General features: G+C 52.4%; 6 protein-coding genes across 6 annotated transcripts; 3 read left to right on the forward strand and 3 right to left on the reverse strand.

The window, feature by feature from the left end:
* Positions 1-477: 477 nt before the first annotated feature.
* Positions 478-2624, reverse strand: AYO21_11121 (hypothetical protein; the record flags this gene model as incomplete). Its single annotated transcript, XM_022661019.1, has 9 exons — positions 478-706; positions 754-863; positions 919-982; positions 1048-1164; positions 1262-1609; positions 1661-1836; positions 1887-1960; positions 2017-2178; positions 2225-2624. The coding sequence occupies 9 exons, from the start codon at positions 2622-2624 to the stop codon at positions 478-480; spliced, it is 1680 nt and encodes a 559-aa protein (XP_022506681.1).
* A 1202-nt stretch (positions 2625-3826) lies between these two features.
* Positions 3827-5715, forward strand: AYO21_11122 (hypothetical protein; the record flags this gene model as incomplete). Its single annotated transcript, XM_022661020.1, has 3 exons — positions 3827-4597; positions 4690-4968; positions 5029-5715. The coding sequence occupies 3 exons, from the start codon at positions 3827-3829 to the stop codon at positions 5713-5715; spliced, it is 1737 nt and encodes a 578-aa protein (XP_022506682.1).
* Positions 5716-5856: 141 nt separating this feature from the next.
* On the reverse strand, positions 5857-9719 carry AYO21_11123 (ribosome assembly protein 1; the record flags this gene model as incomplete). Its single annotated transcript, XM_022661021.1, has 5 exons — positions 5857-6296; positions 6367-6679; positions 6750-7370; positions 8184-9085; positions 9137-9719. The coding sequence occupies 5 exons, from the start codon at positions 9717-9719 to the stop codon at positions 5857-5859; spliced, it is 2859 nt and encodes a 952-aa protein (XP_022506683.1).
* A 434-nt stretch (positions 9720-10153) lies between these two features.
* AYO21_11124 (hypothetical protein) lies at positions 10154-12156 on the forward strand (the record flags this gene model as incomplete). Its single annotated transcript, XM_022661022.1, has 2 exons — positions 10154-10371; positions 10428-12156. 2 exons carry the CDS (start codon positions 10154-10156, stop codon positions 12154-12156), a joined length of 1947 nt encoding a protein of 648 aa, XP_022506684.1.
* Positions 12157-12381: 225 nt separating this feature from the next.
* Positions 12382-14104, reverse strand: AYO21_11125 (hypothetical protein; the record flags this gene model as incomplete). The annotated part of the gene is made up of 5 exons (XM_022661023.1): positions 12382-12551; positions 12630-13302; positions 13353-13435; positions 13501-13917; positions 13969-14104. The coding sequence occupies 5 exons, from the start codon at positions 14102-14104 to the stop codon at positions 12382-12384; spliced, it is 1479 nt and encodes a 492-aa protein (XP_022506685.1).
* Positions 14105-15861: 1757 nt separating this feature from the next.
* Positions 15862-17632, forward strand: AYO21_11126 (hypothetical protein; the record flags this gene model as incomplete). Its single annotated transcript, XM_022661024.1, has 2 exons — positions 15862-16902; positions 16958-17632. 2 exons carry the CDS (start codon positions 15862-15864, stop codon positions 17630-17632), a joined length of 1716 nt encoding a protein of 571 aa, XP_022506686.1.
* Between the last annotated feature and the right edge of the window lie 12 nt (positions 17633-17644).

Raw genomic sequence — 17644 nt, forward strand, 5'->3', positions numbered from 1 at the left:
CCCAGCGTTTGGCACTAAACCAGAACGAGAAGATTTCTCAAAACAGGCAAGCGTGATGGTTTCAAATCTACCAATCGAAGTCTGAGTGCTTCCCCCCTATAAAGCACCTTGTAGGGAACGGGGCGTTTCACATCCCGAATGCTTCTTCTGATTGCTAAATGTAGAGATCCTGCTACTGCAGTATCTAAGTTGCTCATTTCGGACATCGGGTCGGGCAGTTCTTGTACCACAGTAGTTACGCAGTCAAATGAGCCTCTATGCTACCCGGATTGACGTGCTATTGTATACTAGTCAATCTGCCGAGGTAGCTAGGACCACGCGACAGAAGTCCAGCGAATCACAAGTTCATGCAAACGATGGCTGAATCTTTCCACAGTCCCTGTGTCTCAGCCGCTCAGGCAGATTCGTCTCATACCTAAACATTAACGATCAGTGAATATCAGAGCTGATACCGACAGTAGAGCAGGGATGTGTGCCTCACATGTGCTTTGTCCATTCACAAGCCAGAGACCTTGTCATTGCTGGGTCGATAATCTCCTCTATGCCAAAGTTGTTCGCCGTGCGAACCGGATTCATGAGGTTGAGGTACTCCGCCTCGAGCCGGTTGTAGACCTGTTTGTAGTTGTCCCCGGCTCTGCGAAGTTCGGCTCGGTGGTTGACTTCGATGCCGCCGTCAAGCGGGAGTGATCCCCAGTTTACAGACGGCCTCATGTTCGTTAGTTTGGTCATTGCGTGAGGCTGTCGAGGTCTTACCATGCAACGCGGCAGTTTGGGTTGCGGTTATCGACGAGAATCGCCCCTCCGATACCATAGCATCGCCGAGTGATGATGGTATAGATGGGAATCGTGGTGGCGAAGTAGGCCTGGCTAGTGATGAGTATAGAATCGTTGGAGGAAGACGAGTGTCAAATAGTTCACCTTGCACAGCTCCATGGCCCATTTCATGCACGCGCTCCTCTCTGCAGCGGTTCCAATTGCAAATCTGGGATTTTGTCAGAACGAAATATCTGTGCTGGGATAGGCAGGTCTCGGGAGAAAGGATCTCACCCTGGGATGTCCAAGAGTTGGATCAAGGGAAGTCCCATCACATCACAGAGTTTGATATGCTTCATGAGCTTCTGACAACCAGGTGTATCCATGGCTCCGGCATTGAATTGAGGATCACTAAACCTTGCTGTTAGCTTGTGTCGTAATCATGCGTGAACTGTTCCTCTTCTACGGAACGAAGGAATTATCAGTCAATAACAAGCAAGACACGTACTCTGCGAAAATGCCCACTGGTCTCCCACCCAAGCGGGCCAAGCCCACCACAACGGTTCGGCCCCATAGTCGTCCGATCTCAAAAAATGATTCCCGATCAACAAGATGGTTGATGATTGACCTGACGTCGTAAGAACGTTGTCGTCTTCTAGGGATAGCTTCCCTCAGTTCCGTGCACAGTCTGTTGGGATCGTCCGTTGAAGGCACGACAGGCGGTAATACGCCGCCGTGATTTGGAACGTATTGCAAGAACTGTGCTATTTGATCATAACATCCACGCTCGTCTGCGGCCAAGTTGTCGATGACTCCGTTGCAGCAGTGAATTTCCGCCCCGCCGAGTTCCTTTGGACTGAGACGATATCAGACGAGGATAGGGATAGTGGCGGTCAACAAGACAAACCTCAGGTCTTCTTCGAATGTGGCTCCTTCAACAACCTTGGGTCCGGCATTGAAGAGCGAGCCGATATCATTTGCCATGACGGAGAAGTGGCATCCAGCTGCCCGTGCGGCACCTAGACCAACAGCCGGACCGACCACGGCCGCACAATTGGGGATGCCCAAGTCTAACTGCCGCATCTGAATCTCTGTTAGTGACTTCTGAGAGTCTGAGATCTGCATAAACTTACCACCCATGGCAACAACTCCAACTCAGGAATGTAGGTCGCTTGCTGGACGCGGTAGGTAGTTATCGACCCGCCGCCTGTCAAAGGGGTCAGCGTGTCAAAGACCCCCCAAGCACAGAAGCCGCCTGCTCACCTGAAGATCCATCAACCAATTTGATCATGGGGAGTTTCATATGTACCGCGAGCTTCTCCATGTAGAGCGTCTTGGCCAGGAGCGCACCATCCGCATGTCCGGCACGGAGAGTGAAGTCGTCTGCTGTCAACAACACTCGTCGACCCCGGATGTGCCCAAAGCCTGCACAGCTGTCAATTGAAGTGGCTTGGGTGGTCTGTTGTCATACCTTGGACATTGTTGCTGGGGGTGAAGTCAGCAATGACCTCCTTCTGCGCCTCGACGATATTATCCGATGAAGGGTTCGCCTTGACCCAGGTTGCAGTGCCGGCAGCGCTTCCGACTTCTCGAAAGCTTCCAGGGTCGAGAAGCATTTCGACCCGCTCCCTCACCCATAGCTTTCCTGCCTCTTTGTGACGGATGTAACCAGTGGTGTTGGACTTTGGAGTTTGCGCGAATTTCCGAACTTGGTCCAACTCCGCCAGTACATCAGACCAATCTGCTGGGCCCTCAGATGCTTTGGACTTCTTTTGACGCCGAGTAGTGGCCTTTCCTGAGACTTGCTGCTGGATCTGGTCAAGTCGCGCGGTCGCGTTTGGCTTGCCCTTGGCAGCACCGTCGTTGGTCATGATGGGCTTCCCTGCACACCTATATTGTACAGTGTTAGTTTAATCTTATGTCTGGCATATGCGGCGCGAGTCTTGTTGTTCAAAATGACTCCCGGGTCCCTATCCGTACTTTAAGCATGAAACAATATTGTTGGACCAAGTCGATGTAGAAGGTTGACTGGGGTGGACGAGAAAGGGATACCCAACGACGAGGCTGTTGCAGCCTCATCCCAATCAAGATGCCTCGGTAATAGTGCTTGGAAGAGCCTGTAGAGCAGCTCCAAGGCTACTGTAGGGATGCACAACCCCTCATCCCCAGGGTTCAATGCCCCTTACAACAGCATCGCGTCGACTTACCGAGGACCATCGCCACCCGAACTCGAATGGGAAAGCCGACATATTAGCCCTCTTACCAACGTTGACACACAAGGAAAAAGATGTACTCGACGCTCCAGGATACATCGGAGCATAATATTTTGTGACCCATTTTGCTTGGGTATAAGATACCCACGGCATCACCAGTGCGATGCTCCGACGGTTGTCAAGACTCCATTACAGCCCCCGACCGGATCTCTCTTCAAAACCCGACTCTGCGAGGACCAATTGACCACCTCTGGGCCAGGTATGAGGTAATTTGAAGGGACCACTTAGTGATCGTGGGCCAGTGGTTCCTCTTCTCCTCTTTCAATAGCCGATCTTACCACGACTGCAAAGACTGTCCCCAGCGGAGAATTGTGGATGACGATATTTTGCATGGGGGATGACACCGCACATTTATCAGAAGCAGCCAATCCTAAAAGTCCGCTACGATGATCACTTGAAGAAGCAGCAGATGGACCAAAGCTTGTGAATGCTTCGATGGAAATCTTCGCTGATCAATAGCCGGTAACCCACAAGGAAAAGGAGCCATCCTACCATGCTATCCACCACAAACATTCTTCAATGGGGCTGCAGAAGCAATTCAGTGGGCCGGGCCCTCCATTGATTCTTCCGAGCCTTTCGCCGATCGAAACATGTTCGCTCAACCACGCAATGCGTTCAATATCCTGATCCTTGTTTCGATGGGCGAAGGGCGTCCTGGCCCACGGGGTCCCGCTCGAGACTGCTGATGTGGAAATATAAAAGACTGTGAAGGTATGGATTGCGGAAATCGCATATCACCAGAGTAAAGCTTTCTCATTCTATGATTTCGCTATTGAAGCCTCTCTGGTACTCTCTTCAAGATGGGTATCGACAATTCCCAAGGCCAGACTCATATTGAAGATGAGAAAGACCCTCAGCAAACACGCATGCGGCAGCAGTCCGTCGCATCTCGACGTCTGAGTGAAGCCCAGGCAATGAAACTGGCAGAGGACGACACCGCCATCGTTGACGAAGAAATCGCAGAGTTTGAAGCAGCCCTCGAAGCACAACCGGTCAAGAGCACCTTTCTCAATCCGCAAATCTCGTTCAATGACCCCCGACACTTCACCTGGCTCCTCGTTGGCTTTGCTTCAATGGGTGGCATGCTCTCCGGGCTCGACCAGAGCGTTATATCTGGTGCCTTGCTCTATATGCCCGACGATCTACACCTCAGCACATCTCAAGTCAGTTTGACCAGCTCTGCCGTGCCACTGGGCGCAATTGGTGGTGCCCTGCTCCTCGGTCCCACCAATGAGCTGGTCGGTCGCAAGATGGCTATCATCATCTCCCTGATTCTCTACACCATCGGCGGCGCCCTGGAAGCCGGTGCTATCAACTTTGGCATGATTGTGGGCGCAAGAGTCATCCTCGGCATGGGTCTCGGACTTGAAGGAGGCACCGTCCCAGTCTACGTGGCAGAATCGGTCGAGAAGAAATACCGCGGCAATCTGGTCAGCCTGTATCAGTTCATGATCGCCTTTGGCGAGGTCATCGGGTACGTGGTCGCGGCCATTTTCGTCAACGTGCCGTCTGGCTCTTGGAGGTATATGCTCGGCTCGTCCCTGGTCTTTAGCACCATTATGCTCGTGGGTGTAAGTTTCCCTTGTGACAATGAGCTGTCGGTGGAACAGTTCTCCTGTCCAAGACCTTCTTCCTATATCCTTCCATACTAATGAGTGCACAGATGCTTTTCATGCCCGAATCCCCGCGAATGCTTCTCCACAAGGGAAAGACCCTGGAGGCTTTCGCTGTGTGGAAGCGAATTCGAGGCCTTGCCAGTGCCGAGGACCGCAAAGAATTCTTCATCATGCACCATGCCCTCGATGCAGAAGTTCACGAGGGTGACACAAAGCGCCGGAGATTCGTCTGGCTTGACTTCTTCACCAATCCGCGTGCACGAAGAGCTATCGTCTACGCAAACATCATGATTGCGCTTGGCCAGTTGACTGGGATCAATGCAATCGTAAGTTGTCTTGAAGCTTGACATTTTCTGAAATCAAAATTGCTAATAGTTGCCCAACAGATGTACTACATGTCAACACTGATGTCCCAGATCGGATTCGACAAGAAGCAATCCGTCTTCATGTCCCTCGTGGGAGGCGGCTCTCTCCTGCTAGGCACCATCCCAGGCGTGCTGTACATGGAGAAATTCGGCCGTCGCTTCTGGGCAAACACCATGCTCCCTTGCTTCTTCGTCGGTCTCATCTTCGTCGGCGTGTCTTATCAGTTGAATTCCGTCACCGCCACAGAAGGCATGTACCTCACGGGGATCATTCTGTACAACGGCTTCTTCGGGTCCTACGCTTGCCTGACCTGGGTTCTGCCCAGTGAGGTGTTCCCCACGTACTTGCGGTCCTACGGCATGGAGTCCACCGACGTCAACCTGTTCTTCGGCAGCTGGCTCGTGACCTACTTCTTCTCGGACATGCAGCGGGCCATGACCAAGACGGGCTTGACTCTCGGCTTTTACGGGGGGATTGCGGTGCTCGGCTGGATCTATCAGCTTTTGTTCATGCCCGAGACGAAGAACAAGACTCTGGAGGAGATTGACCTGATTTTCAGCCAGCCTACCAGTCAGCTTGTGAGGGAGAATCTCAGAAATGTCACGCGGGGGATGAGCGACATTGCGCATTTCCGGTTTGGCAACATCTTGTCCCCTGCAGAGGAGAGTCGTGAAACTGAAAGGCACATCGACGAAGTCAAGGCGTAGTTAGTGGACGCTCCATACACGATATAGATACTGTGGTTGACCCAATACAAAACTAGCTTGCTTTCGCGTTGATCCTCAAATGGTTCTCAGATTGTCTGCATCAGGCATGCTATCTATATATTTGCCGTTCTCTCAGAGGCCTCAATCCGTCACCCCTGCAGCCGCCACTTTCACTGAACTGGCCAAGTCCTTGTCCAGATCTACATGTCCATTCGCGCCACCACCCTCGACATCCCCATTCGTCGACGCCTTGCGATAATACTGTGTAAAATCGTGCTTCAGTACATCCGCACCGCTGCGGAACACCTTTGCAAACTCCTCGTCGGCCTCTGCGCGCTGACACATTTTCAGAAACTCGTCGTTCTCCAGCGCCTTGTCGGGATCCTGGCCGAAAAGGCGTACTATGTTGGCGCTCGAGATGGGGTTGACAACTTCATTGTACTTTTGGCGCCGGATCTCCGAGTATTTGTCCAGGATCGACTCGTCTGCGAGACCCGCGTAGATACCGGCGAGGCAGTCGTACAGGCCGCCGATGTCGACGATGCCGCCAGTCAGGCCCATCCCACCGAAGGGGTTGCATACTACTCGTCACGTCAGTGTCTGGTAGGTTTCTTCTTCTTCCGGAGGACGCTCGGGGGTGTGTATACGTACAGTGCGCAGCGTCCGCAGCCAGACAGAATCGCCCGACGCGCATACTCGGCGCAAGCCGCTGGTGGATGCGGTACGGGCTAAAGTTGACGATCCGGTATTCATCAGGTTTCGGATGCCCGGGCAGCATGGTCTCAAACTTCCACGGCTGTCTCTCGCGGAGCTGGTCGTTGGTGAGACCCGGCTTCTCGCCGTACGTGACGCGGTAGAGGCCATCCTTGCCGATTTTGGCAGCCATGTACCAGTGTTCTGGGTCGATGATGAAGTTCGAGTCGAGCCAGCCGAACTTGTCAAAGTCGTAGTATGTCTTGGGCCTCTTCATTAGCCAGGTGCTCACACGTAGACACTTCCTAGTCCAAGGCACGGAAGGGGGTTAGGGAACTTACGTTGGTGGCGACAATCTGCTCGTCCCACGTCTTGCCAGGGAACTCTTTGTCCCCGAACAAGGACCGTCTCACCTGACTGTTCGCCCCGTCGCACCCGATGATGTACTCGGCCTCGAGGCGCTTCTCGCCTTCGGGCGTCTCGCACACGACCCAGGCCCGCTGATCGTCCTGCCCGACTGACACGACTTTATGGCCCCACGACACCGTCGCCGTGGGCTGCCGACCGATGTGGTCCATGAGGATCTTCCCCAGCCGGTTCAGCGGCAGACAGACCATGCGGTCCGGGTCGTCCTCGACCCCCATCTTCATACCCGCCAGGTACGTGCCGTCGAGTTTCCGCCAGCAGACCCCGTCCGGCATGAACCCCTGGGCGCGCAGGTCGTCGACGATCCCGGCCCGGCGCAGCTCGTACATCGCCGGGGACCCGTAGTGCGTTGCGCGCGGTTGTTCGTCCAGTTTGACGGACATGTCGATGAGGTGGACGGGGATGCCTTTCTTTGCGAGCATCAGGCCTAGAAGGAGACCTGACGGGCCCGCCCCGACGATTAACGCCCATGGTTTGGATGTTGACGACATTTCTTCTTCAATCCGGGAAAGGGAACCAGGGTCTTTGTCTTTGACCTTCGTGGTAGTCGACAGATAGGAAGAAGAACGATATATAAGCTTTCAAATAGCGGACAATGGCAACCTCAAGATCATAGCTGTATTTTCTTCTCGTGGTTTCTCTTGGCTCAAAGCAACTCGGTACAGGTCTATGTATTCAAGGTGGCGACCTCTCTCACGCGATGTGGGGTAAGACGCTCATGACACTGAAGGGTGAAGGGGTAAAAGGATAAAAGGGGGGATTGTGGGGTAGAATAGCCTTGGGGAAGAGGGAGATGCAGCCTTGTCGTTGAACCCGACCCTCGTCCACTCTCTCCTCAGCCTGGGCGTGTCTGGGCATTCGAACACAAAATCAACTACTCTGAAACTTCCCTTCAAAATATCGCATCCCTCAGGTGCCATTCTGGAGGTGATGGCAACAAGGTACGGCACATAATTGGTAATAAACGACCTTATACGGAGATGCGTGGTCTCTGTGGAAAGAAATTACTCAGATTTCCCGCTAGATACGGTAGCTGACACGTAACACCAGTCCGACCAGACACCAGTAGCGTCTCTATGGGCCATCATATGAATGTCAAGCTTCAGCTCGATGTAGTACGACAATATCCACATTCAAGCAAACAATCAAGGGCCTGCTAGTCATGGGAAATTGTTCACAGTGGAAGTTCAGCCAGGCATGGGCAAGGCGGCGTTCAAGAACTCGATGGAACAGGAGCCTCAGGGCGCGGGAGTGATTCGAGTAATAATTCCTCAGCAAGCGGCAAGTGTGGAGTCACACAGTCCGTGTATCGGTGGTCAGTCAGTCAAATTCCATGAACAAAGTCTTACCTGAAACTCTTCACGTTCTCTCTGATTTTCCAGGGACTCCATGACCTCCCTGATCACCTTCCTAAGACTGTTCTTACATCCATTAAATAAGTCAACCGGTACCCATCCCTCCAGAGGAAATGTGGCAGATATGTCGCTAGCTTCAAGAATGTCACGAAATCCATTGAGCCTTCGTGCATCCTCGTAGTGCTTTTCTCGCTCATCATGATTAAAGTGGATGGGACATGAAGGAGCAGACTCGATTTGGTCATTTTCAGCAAGCTTTGACCAATTCTGCTGAACTCGAAGTAATGTGTTTCTGAGCATAAGTGCGTCGGCATCGTGACCATCGGAAGTTCGCGCATAAATTCCGATCTGTCTTCGTATCGGGTTAATCTGCTTATCGTCGTAAATGGCTGCGACAGGAGGTATGTTTTCCCTAAAATGCGATAGATAGTAGCCCTGGAGCATTGTCTTATTGAACCTTTCCCAAGTCTCGGATCTCACAGAAAGAGACATTTCCTTTAGGCCCTTGGGTAACTCAAATAACTGAGCATCATCGGCCAAATCCAAAAACTGCGGTTTTCGTATTGCGAGAAACAAAGGCAAGACATTCGCGTCTTGCCAATCAATGATACTAGTCACTTTTCCTTCATCGGAAACAAAAATATTCCCATCATGAAGGTCTCGGTGCCATAGCAGCGGCAGACAGCGATCAGGGGACCGAGGAACGATGTGTGGCGTGATTGTGCGAACCAGTTCCAGCATTTGGCGTACGGCTGCGTTTGACAGGTCGCTAACCGGCTTAATTGGAAAAGACAATGGTCGGCTGGGGATAACATCTGTCTCTTCGTGGGCGCGACTATTAATTTGTAACAGAGATGAACGTGCGAGAGAATCGAGATAGTCGTTTGGAGTATACCCTTCGATGGAGTAAGCATGAAGCCTAGCGCTAGCATAGACTAGGAACTTACAAGGACCGGAGTCGAAGTCCGATTCCCACAGGACTGATTCCATGAAATGTCCGTGCGCCAACGGGCCTATAATGAATCTCGAAGAGTTTGCTGCTGAGACTTCAATCTGCCGGCGAAATTTGAATTTCGCAGCGTCCTCGGTGAAGTAGAGACTGCCGTAACCCTGAAAGCGTTTGCTGGCTTCAAGAAGACGCTCTTGAATCGTAATAATTTGATCCACAACGCCAATTCTCTGCTTGACGCTTAGGCGGGGCCATGTGCTTTTGAGATCTGCTCCCACAGCTTCTTCTAGAATCATGTATTCACATCCAACTGTGTTGTCATTGTTGTCGCTCCAAGCCAACACTTTTGGTACCGGCAAGTTCAACTCAGCTCTTAAAAAGTCCAGGGTTGCTACCTCACTTGCCGTGATCAAGCGTCGTGGAACGACAGGATCAGGAACCTTGACGATAAATCGCCGCCGACCAACTGTAGCAGTCATCACTTTGTTTGAGGCTCCTTCGGCAAGCTTCTTGACTTCAATTCTACCGGGTTGTCCTTCCAACCCGGCCGTCTTTGCGACCACAAGCTTCAGAGCTTTCATATCGAATGTTAAGGTATGTTGTTGTAATTTTTGGGGCTCGTTCCAGAGCCAACGGCCTGTAGTTGGGAGGAACAAGGAATCATCAGTGAACCTTGTAAATAGGTACGAACGAAGGCTGCGGCCGATCGAGGGATCTGAAAATAGAGGTTTCATCGTATACCTCAATATTGCAGAAGAATCGAGAGAACAAGTATGACTAAGGTGAAGACAACGAGCAAAGTCGGATGCACCGTCTCTGTGCTAGTGGAGATGATGCGCTCCGCCGTAGGCAGGCAACAAGATCACGTGAGATAAGAGGCGGGCGGATTGCAATCCACCATATATCGTATCAAATATACTTCGATTTATCTTCATACTGCGGAGACTTCCTCCACAAAGACCCCTCCCCAACAGATATAATCTAGGAGTGCCTGGACACTGACATCTCGTCCGGTATGGGTCCGCTATGGCGCATGATTTGTTTTCCCAGGTTCCTGCGGCTGCGGCATACGCCGGAAATTCATGCTTCACCCAAGAAAGAATCTTCTCATGATTCTTCGGTTGAAGTCGTGACAGACAATAATGATGCGAGTTCGACATTGGGCTTTTCACTGGGTGAGACCGAGATTGGTAGCGTTGGCAAATTTGATAGCCATGAATCTACAACTGAAAGGTAGGGCATGGAACAAGGAGCATCTGGACTGTATGGCCGGCACTGAGTAACCGCAGCTCGTCTCCACAATCATCTAGCAATTCACTAGATGGCGTAAATCCCCAAGACGAAAGGATACCAGACAGTGTCTCTTCCCCCTCGAGGGCATATGACCTCTTCGAACTCACCCCGGGTGCTGTTCGCCTCGTCAAGGTCTCGCCCAAGGCACAACATGATTACACACATTGTTTATTATCCCGCTCGACCACGTCGTCCAGCTACATCGCACTTTCATACGTGTGGGGGATAACACCGGGTGTATCCACTGTCAAACTCGAATGTGTCGACGCTTTGGGCAGAACCACAGAGTCCAAGGTGCGGCACAACCTGTCGACGTTTCTCGAGGTCGCCGGGTCTCTCTACCCCGAATCGCATCTCTGGATCGACGCGCTGAGTATAGACCAAACTAACGTCGACGAACGGAACCACCAAGTCCAGCAAATGGGAGAAGTCTATTCCCGTGCCGAAAAGGTCCTGATCTGGCTCGGCCAGGGTGATCCTGCTCTCGACTACACGGTCCGCGCCATTTTGAACGAGGAATACCCACGACCACAACGCGTCACGGACGCCCACGATAAATTCTGGCCGGGCCTCTACAAGCTGTGCACGCACGACTACTGGAATCGACTGTGGATCGCGCAGGAAGTGTTCCTTGCTCGAGAAATTTCGATCTTGTACGGCCACGTCGAGATCCCCTGGGACAGTGTCTCGGAGATTGTGCTCGGGTACGCCGACTCCTCGTGGTTCCTGGATAGTTCATCGGACGGGGGGAGTGGCTGCATGGTCGACCAAGCCATCCGCGCCACCCCGGCGTTTCCCTTCTTCATGAGCCGCCATGTGTCTCGCGGCCCGGCGCACTATGCGTTCCGACTCCATGATCTCCTCCGCGAATACGGCACTTCGCGCTGTGAAGATTCGCGCGACCGGATTTTTGGATTGCTCTCATTGACCCGCCATGGCATTCAGTTCCCCGTCGATTACAACCAGTCGCGGTCCGAGCTGTTCTATCGAGCCTGGTCGCATTTCAACACGGACGGCTCTCCCGAGCTGGCGTATCTGCTCATGGTGGCTCTGGAATTGACGCTGGAAGATCTCGAGGCAGAAATCGCGAATGACCTGTCCTTCCATTGGAATCCATCCAGCTGGCTGAGCTGCCGCCCGTTTCGGGACCCCGAGCTGCTCAACCCGTCTGTGCGGCGTCCGACGTTTGACCAGATTTCAGGCGTGTCAGGGGGTCATCAGTCCTCCTCTGATTCGGAGTGCTGGACGTGCTATCTCTGCGACCAGACAGTCCATCTCCGCCGACCTAAGAGGGACGAACTCATCTGCTGTCTTGTCCGGTCTGGGTTCCCCAACCACATCATATTTGAGCCCACGACGCCATTCACATACCTTCCCGCCGTGTTTACCATCATGGAGACACAATCTGATGATGATGATGACGACGACCACCACCACGACCACTACCAGCCTAAGATACAGAAAGATCCACCAGGACTCAGTGTCCCACTTGAAGAGTGCAGACTCTCCATGGTCGAGAGGCCAGATCGCATATTTGCAAAGATCGAGATGAGCTGTCCGGCCCTGGTGTTCCTTCTACGCCAATTGGAGATGCTCGCTCGACGGGACGCGACCTCTGCGCTGAGAGAAGACATATTCTCGTGCGTGGATGACCGGCTCTATAGGTTTGTGCTGTCGCTCACGGGCAAGAGTTTTACGAGCACCACCACAACCACATTGGAATAGACCCACTCTGATCTAGAACGTAGTCTGAGATAGTATATCATTTACGCGAGCGGTTACAGCGTATGGCATGAGATGGGGATTTTTTGCTCTTGTCAAAGGCAAAACACGTAATACTGTCTACGTTCGCGAGACGCTGCTGATAACATTGAATGAAAACTTGAAGCGAGGTGTTTGGCACCAAAGTTGTATCCCTGATACTCTTCCAGATATTTCCGTCCCGGGACGTTAGAGACGGTATTGTCTTCTTGGGCCTTCGCGTCTCCGTGCGTAAGGATGGAGTGAACCGCGAGGGACAAGCGGATCCACCTCGGCCGTGTTGATCAGTGCCGGGTCCGCCTCGTCCAGAGATTTCAGGCCGGCTAAGCGCATGGCTGTCTCGATCTCGTCTTTGATGACTGTATCATAATAGGGAGTGGTTAGCCAAGCGGGAGAAGAAAAGGCAGGTAGAAAACGGGATCGGGGAGATAACGTACTGTTGATAGCGTGCACGACGCCTTCTTTGCCGTAGTTGATGGCATACATGAAAGGTCTGCCCAGGCCGACACCACTGGCTCCGAGACAGAGGGCTTTGAGAATGTCGGATCCTCTTCTGAATCCCCCGTCGATGAAAATCTCCATGTGGTCAAAGACCTCTGCACATTCCCTGTGTAGCTCTAGGAGCACGAGAATGGAGGCCGGGGCTCCGTCCAGCGCCCTGCCTCCGTGATTGCTCACCACGATCCCCTGGCAGCCCATGTGCATGGCGAGCCTGGCATCGGCCGCTGACTGGATACCTTTCAGGACAATTGGCAGTTTGGTCTGTTGTCGCAGCCAGGCCAGGTCTTCCCAGCAGAATGCCGGGTCTATGAAAGACCCCACACTTCTCGCAAGCCCCGAACCCTTGTGGTCGCTACCAGCTGCGGAGCCTCCCACGCCGCTGGAATATAACGTGTCGAGTTTTATTCGTTCGTCTGCTTCTCTCTTCGAGACAACAGGGAGGTCGACGGTGACAAACAAAGCTTTGATCTGTGGGCGGCTGTTGATGACCCTGAGGAGCTCTTCAGTCTTTGACCGGTCTTTGTTGATGTATAGTTGAAAGAAGAACGGATGATCCTTGCCCGCTGCGTCAAGAATCTCGAGCAATGGGAACGAGGCCGTCGTTGATATCTGATTGATGTCAATACAGGGTGGCAGTCACCAGCGACAAATGAACCAACCGTCTGTATGATGCCAGTGGCTGCGGCGCCTCTGCTAAGCGCCAGTTCACCTTCTGGTCCAGCCGTCTTGCCAACACCAGCCGCTGGGTTACTGTTAGCATGGGATCTGACCGTAGAAAAGGGTACCAGTGGAGTTGATCAAGCTTACGTGCAATCCATATAGGAAGCGATACTTGGCATCCCATCATCGTCGCTTTCGTAGATACAGTCGAGACATTTCTCAATATCCGAGGCCGGAACCATATCTTTCTGAAGAGGTCGTGGTTCACGTCACGCGTGATGTTGTCGTTTGAGGCGCCCGAGATGAAGGTCCAGCTCTTCTCCGAGAGTGACTTCTTCGCAGCATCTTCAAAGTCGTACAGGTTGATAAAAGTGTCGAGCGATGGTTTGTCTTCTTGCTTCCGACCTGCCCTCGAATCTTGACCAGGTGGCACATCTGGGAGCTTTGTGGTTGGGTCAAGATCTCCAATCTGCTCTCGAGGCAAGAGATTGGTCTTGATGAGATTCGGTTCGTGGACCTCCGAGTACGCCTCGGTGGCGTCTCTACCAGCATATGCGTAGATTACTATGATTCTTGATGAGTTTTAGGTATCCTTCTGGATCCAAGTGACCTTACTTTCCGCTCCTCCTGGGTGCTCCGGTGCGAATCTTGTCATGTCGTACACCTTTCCCTCTACAACAATCCAGCAGTTGTCGCGTGTGGTATGTGACTGCACGGCAGCCGCCGAGACGGATTTGGTTGAGCTTGACATTCTTTTCTATCCTTGAAGCACGCTTCACATGTAACAGCTCCCGTATTGTAACTCAAGAACGAAGGTTGACCGCTGGTAACAGGCTTCGGAGGAAATCCGATACTATTATCTCGAAATCTTCTCCAACTCGGTGGTGATTCTTCCCCCGCATCTTTGCTATCCTCGGACCAGACGCCGTGAACGGAGGCTAGCGAATGACCATTCGCACCAGGGTAATCCGAGTGAACAGGGGTCCGGGGATTGGTCGGCGTGCCTTCGCATGTCCTCTTCAGGCTGAAGTAGCCTCAGTGGCTTCCTGTGGTTAGCGTGTGATTTTGACAGAGAGCAACACACATTGATGTTCGCAAAACCCAGAGAAGTAGAGGGATGAAAACCCGAACGTCCCAATGCAAGACATTCTACTGACCCATATAACTTACCAGAGGATGCATTTTTTCTTTGTGCCGGAACAGACGGAAGTAGTGACTTGTAAGGCTGACCTTTGAGAGAGGCCGTGCGATTATGTGAGACATGAAGAAATGAGTATCAAAGGACCGAGGAGGACACAATAACGTTACTCTGGACTCGTACAGTGCCTAGTCTTGGTGCTGGTGTCTCCTAACTAGCCGCATCGTTCTGTGTCTGACGAACTGCTCGAGGTGATGCGCGACGACAGTGTGTGCAAGGACCTTTGACAGCCTTCATTGGAGGGTAGGTATCTAGTGCTGAGGTTTGCGTTGCCGAATTTTGAACTCATGGTCTGCATCAATAGGACACCACCAGGGTGATAAATGAAATAGTTATGATCGACACGAGCTGCGACAACGAGATGGAGGGAGCCAGACTTTCAAACAGGGCGGCTTAGGGCTAGTGCCTAGGCAGTGCTAGGTCAAAGCTAGCGAACAGCCAAAGGCCTCCACTTTGGCCAGACTGCCTAGCTAGGCTCGTTCCCCGGCGCCGTTGGTACCATTGGCCGCCTAGTGATGACAGGGCCCAGGTCCGGGCTACCTGTTCCCGAGTGCGCGTTCCCCAGATTTTGGGGGGGTTTCTTTTGCTGGCGATGGTGATTTTCGACGGTGAATCCCCGTCATCGAACACTCTCCGCTCGCTCAGTGCATCTCCCCTTCGACATCCTACAACATCCCCCTCTAACGTTGGGCGCCTCACCTGTTCACCTATTCCACTATTTCACCACAGTAGCGACATTGTACCTGTCAATAAGCCTCAAATCTATCTATCTTCCTTCTACATGAGACTGCAAGGGAAATGGCCATCCGCCCGACAGAAATCCTACCTTCCTCGGGGTAACTGCGGTCAACGACCCTCGATGCTCAATCGGGTTTGCGAGATATTAACTTCTGACCAAGATTTCCCTGGATACAATGGTTCGATATACCTAAATTCCCCAGAAAGATACGGCATCTACTGACTGAGGCTCTGAATAGTCCGCTCCCAAGGCTTCACGAACGCTCCGCTGCCCCAATTGTGACCTCGTCGTCGCCCGGCCGAGTCACCTCGCCCGTCATGTACAATCGCATCTCCATCCTTCCCAGCGGGAGCACTTCACTTGCGACCAGTGTGGCCGCCAATTTTCACGGAACGACGTCCTGCTCCGACATCTTCGTACTGCCCATCAAGCAACCATATCTCGAAAGCGGTCTGCGCAAAAGTCATGTTTTCGCTGTGTCAAGAAGAAGTTGAAGTGTGACCGTTCGCAGCCGTGTCTACCTTGCAAAAAAGCAGGATCATTCTGCAAACATCCGACAGACGACGAAAACATGGAGCGTGGGATTACAGAGGGCAAAATTGAGTCGCCCACTCCATCCACCCAACTTCCAGAGCAGCAAGTATGTCAGGATGCCTCGTTCCCCGGTACACAGGACTATCGGGACGAGGCAGAAACCCGTCTAGAGATTGTCAATGGAACTTCGGATCTGGTCAGTAATACTGCTCAGAGACCAAGCAATGGTCGAGTTTTCAACGGCAACACGTCGTTTTTCCATCCAACCCCAGAGGGAAATCCGATGGATATGATCTCCCCGGACCTCGTGTCTTTTCCGAATACCAGCCCAGATGGCGGAGCCGAGTTCAACCATTCCATGATGGGATTCGAGGGCTTTCTGCCAGGCGACTTCAACTTCATGTCTTACGATCCTGCCCCGAGGATTGGCGGTGGTGTGGACTGGCTCAATCTCGACCTTGACTCGCCCGGTACTGGCGAACTTCAAGCTCACTATCAGAGTGGAGCTTTTGGGCAACCGATGTATTTTCAACCATCGATCCCGCTTGACCTGCAAGAGCCGCTGCAAAACAGAAGCCACCAAGCCATATCTGCACAACTCATGCCAATTCGACACCAAGAATCCAAAAACCTTTCGACCAAGTCGTCCGAGTCGCGAGCCACCTCTCAGCAATGGCCCTTTGACCACACACGGAACCCTGAATCTCAGCGATACAGACTCCCTCCTTTACGAGACATTTTACAAGGCACTGTTGCCTCTAGTGAAACTAACAATGGGACCACTATCAGAAGTCTGATTCAGCTGCTGTCGTCACCATACTTACCAGAGCAAGATCTCTCTCACGACCCGAGCATGAAATCTGCAATGGAGCTGCTGAAAAATTCCTTAGATTTGTACTTTGCAGAATTCCACAACATTTTGCCTCTTGTACACGTTGCCACCTTTCAGATGACCAAAGTCCCTACCGTCACACTGGCCGCCATGGCTTGTATTGGAGCCATGTACTCAGACGACCAACAGGGGACAGAACAGTCATGGTCTTTGAGTGAAATGTGCGGCCAAATGATTGCATGGCTGGTATGTTTTGGACCTTGAAGCGATGCAAATGCTAGTGACTAATTTATTGGATCAGGGCGTGGGAGATAGCACTCGCTTTTACAATGCGCCGTATCTCATTGCTTGCTGCCTTCACCAGATCTATTCACTTGGGTCTGGGAATATGAGGCTTTACGCTAACGCAGATTGCTCGAGGGGCATATTGATGGGTTGCCTCCGCGGGATGGGTTTGTTGAAGTCCCGTATCAGCACCGAGGTTGAGTGGGAAGATTTCAAAAGCCCCCTGCCCAACGAGAATGCAGCAACTGAGTGGCTGAGATGGAAAGACCAGGAGCAAGAAAAGCGCATTGCTTGGTCTTCTTTCGAGTACGACTGCACTTTATGCACCTTAACCGCGCGACGAGGTGCTGCTGACTTACAGGAACTGCCGTCTTTTCTGCCCTGCACTGAGCCTTTGTGGGATGCGAGATCCCCTCAAGCCTGGGCAGCTCTTTACTCACGCCTTACCCCGACCGCCCGAGGAGCCTCGACCGCGAAAATACTTCGAAATCTTCTGGCTGGAAAAGGCATCCCTGAGGATCTACCGGCGTGGGGAAAGAGGCTGTGCGCACAGAGCATTGGCCGACTTCTTTGGGACATCAAGCAGTTGGACATCATGGCGACCACCGAGTACCTGAAACTCCCTTCTCTGGCTGCAGCTCAGAGACAGACCAAAAAGCACTCTACTGCAAGGACTCAATGCGCTTTGTGAATCCATGTATTC

Source organism: Fonsecaea monophora (assembly GCF_001642475.1).
Source record: "Fonsecaea monophora strain CBS 269.37 chromosome Unknown Scaff144, whole genome shotgun sequence".
NCBI classification, from domain to species: domain Eukaryota; kingdom Fungi; phylum Ascomycota; class Eurotiomycetes; order Chaetothyriales; family Herpotrichiellaceae; genus Fonsecaea; species Fonsecaea monophora.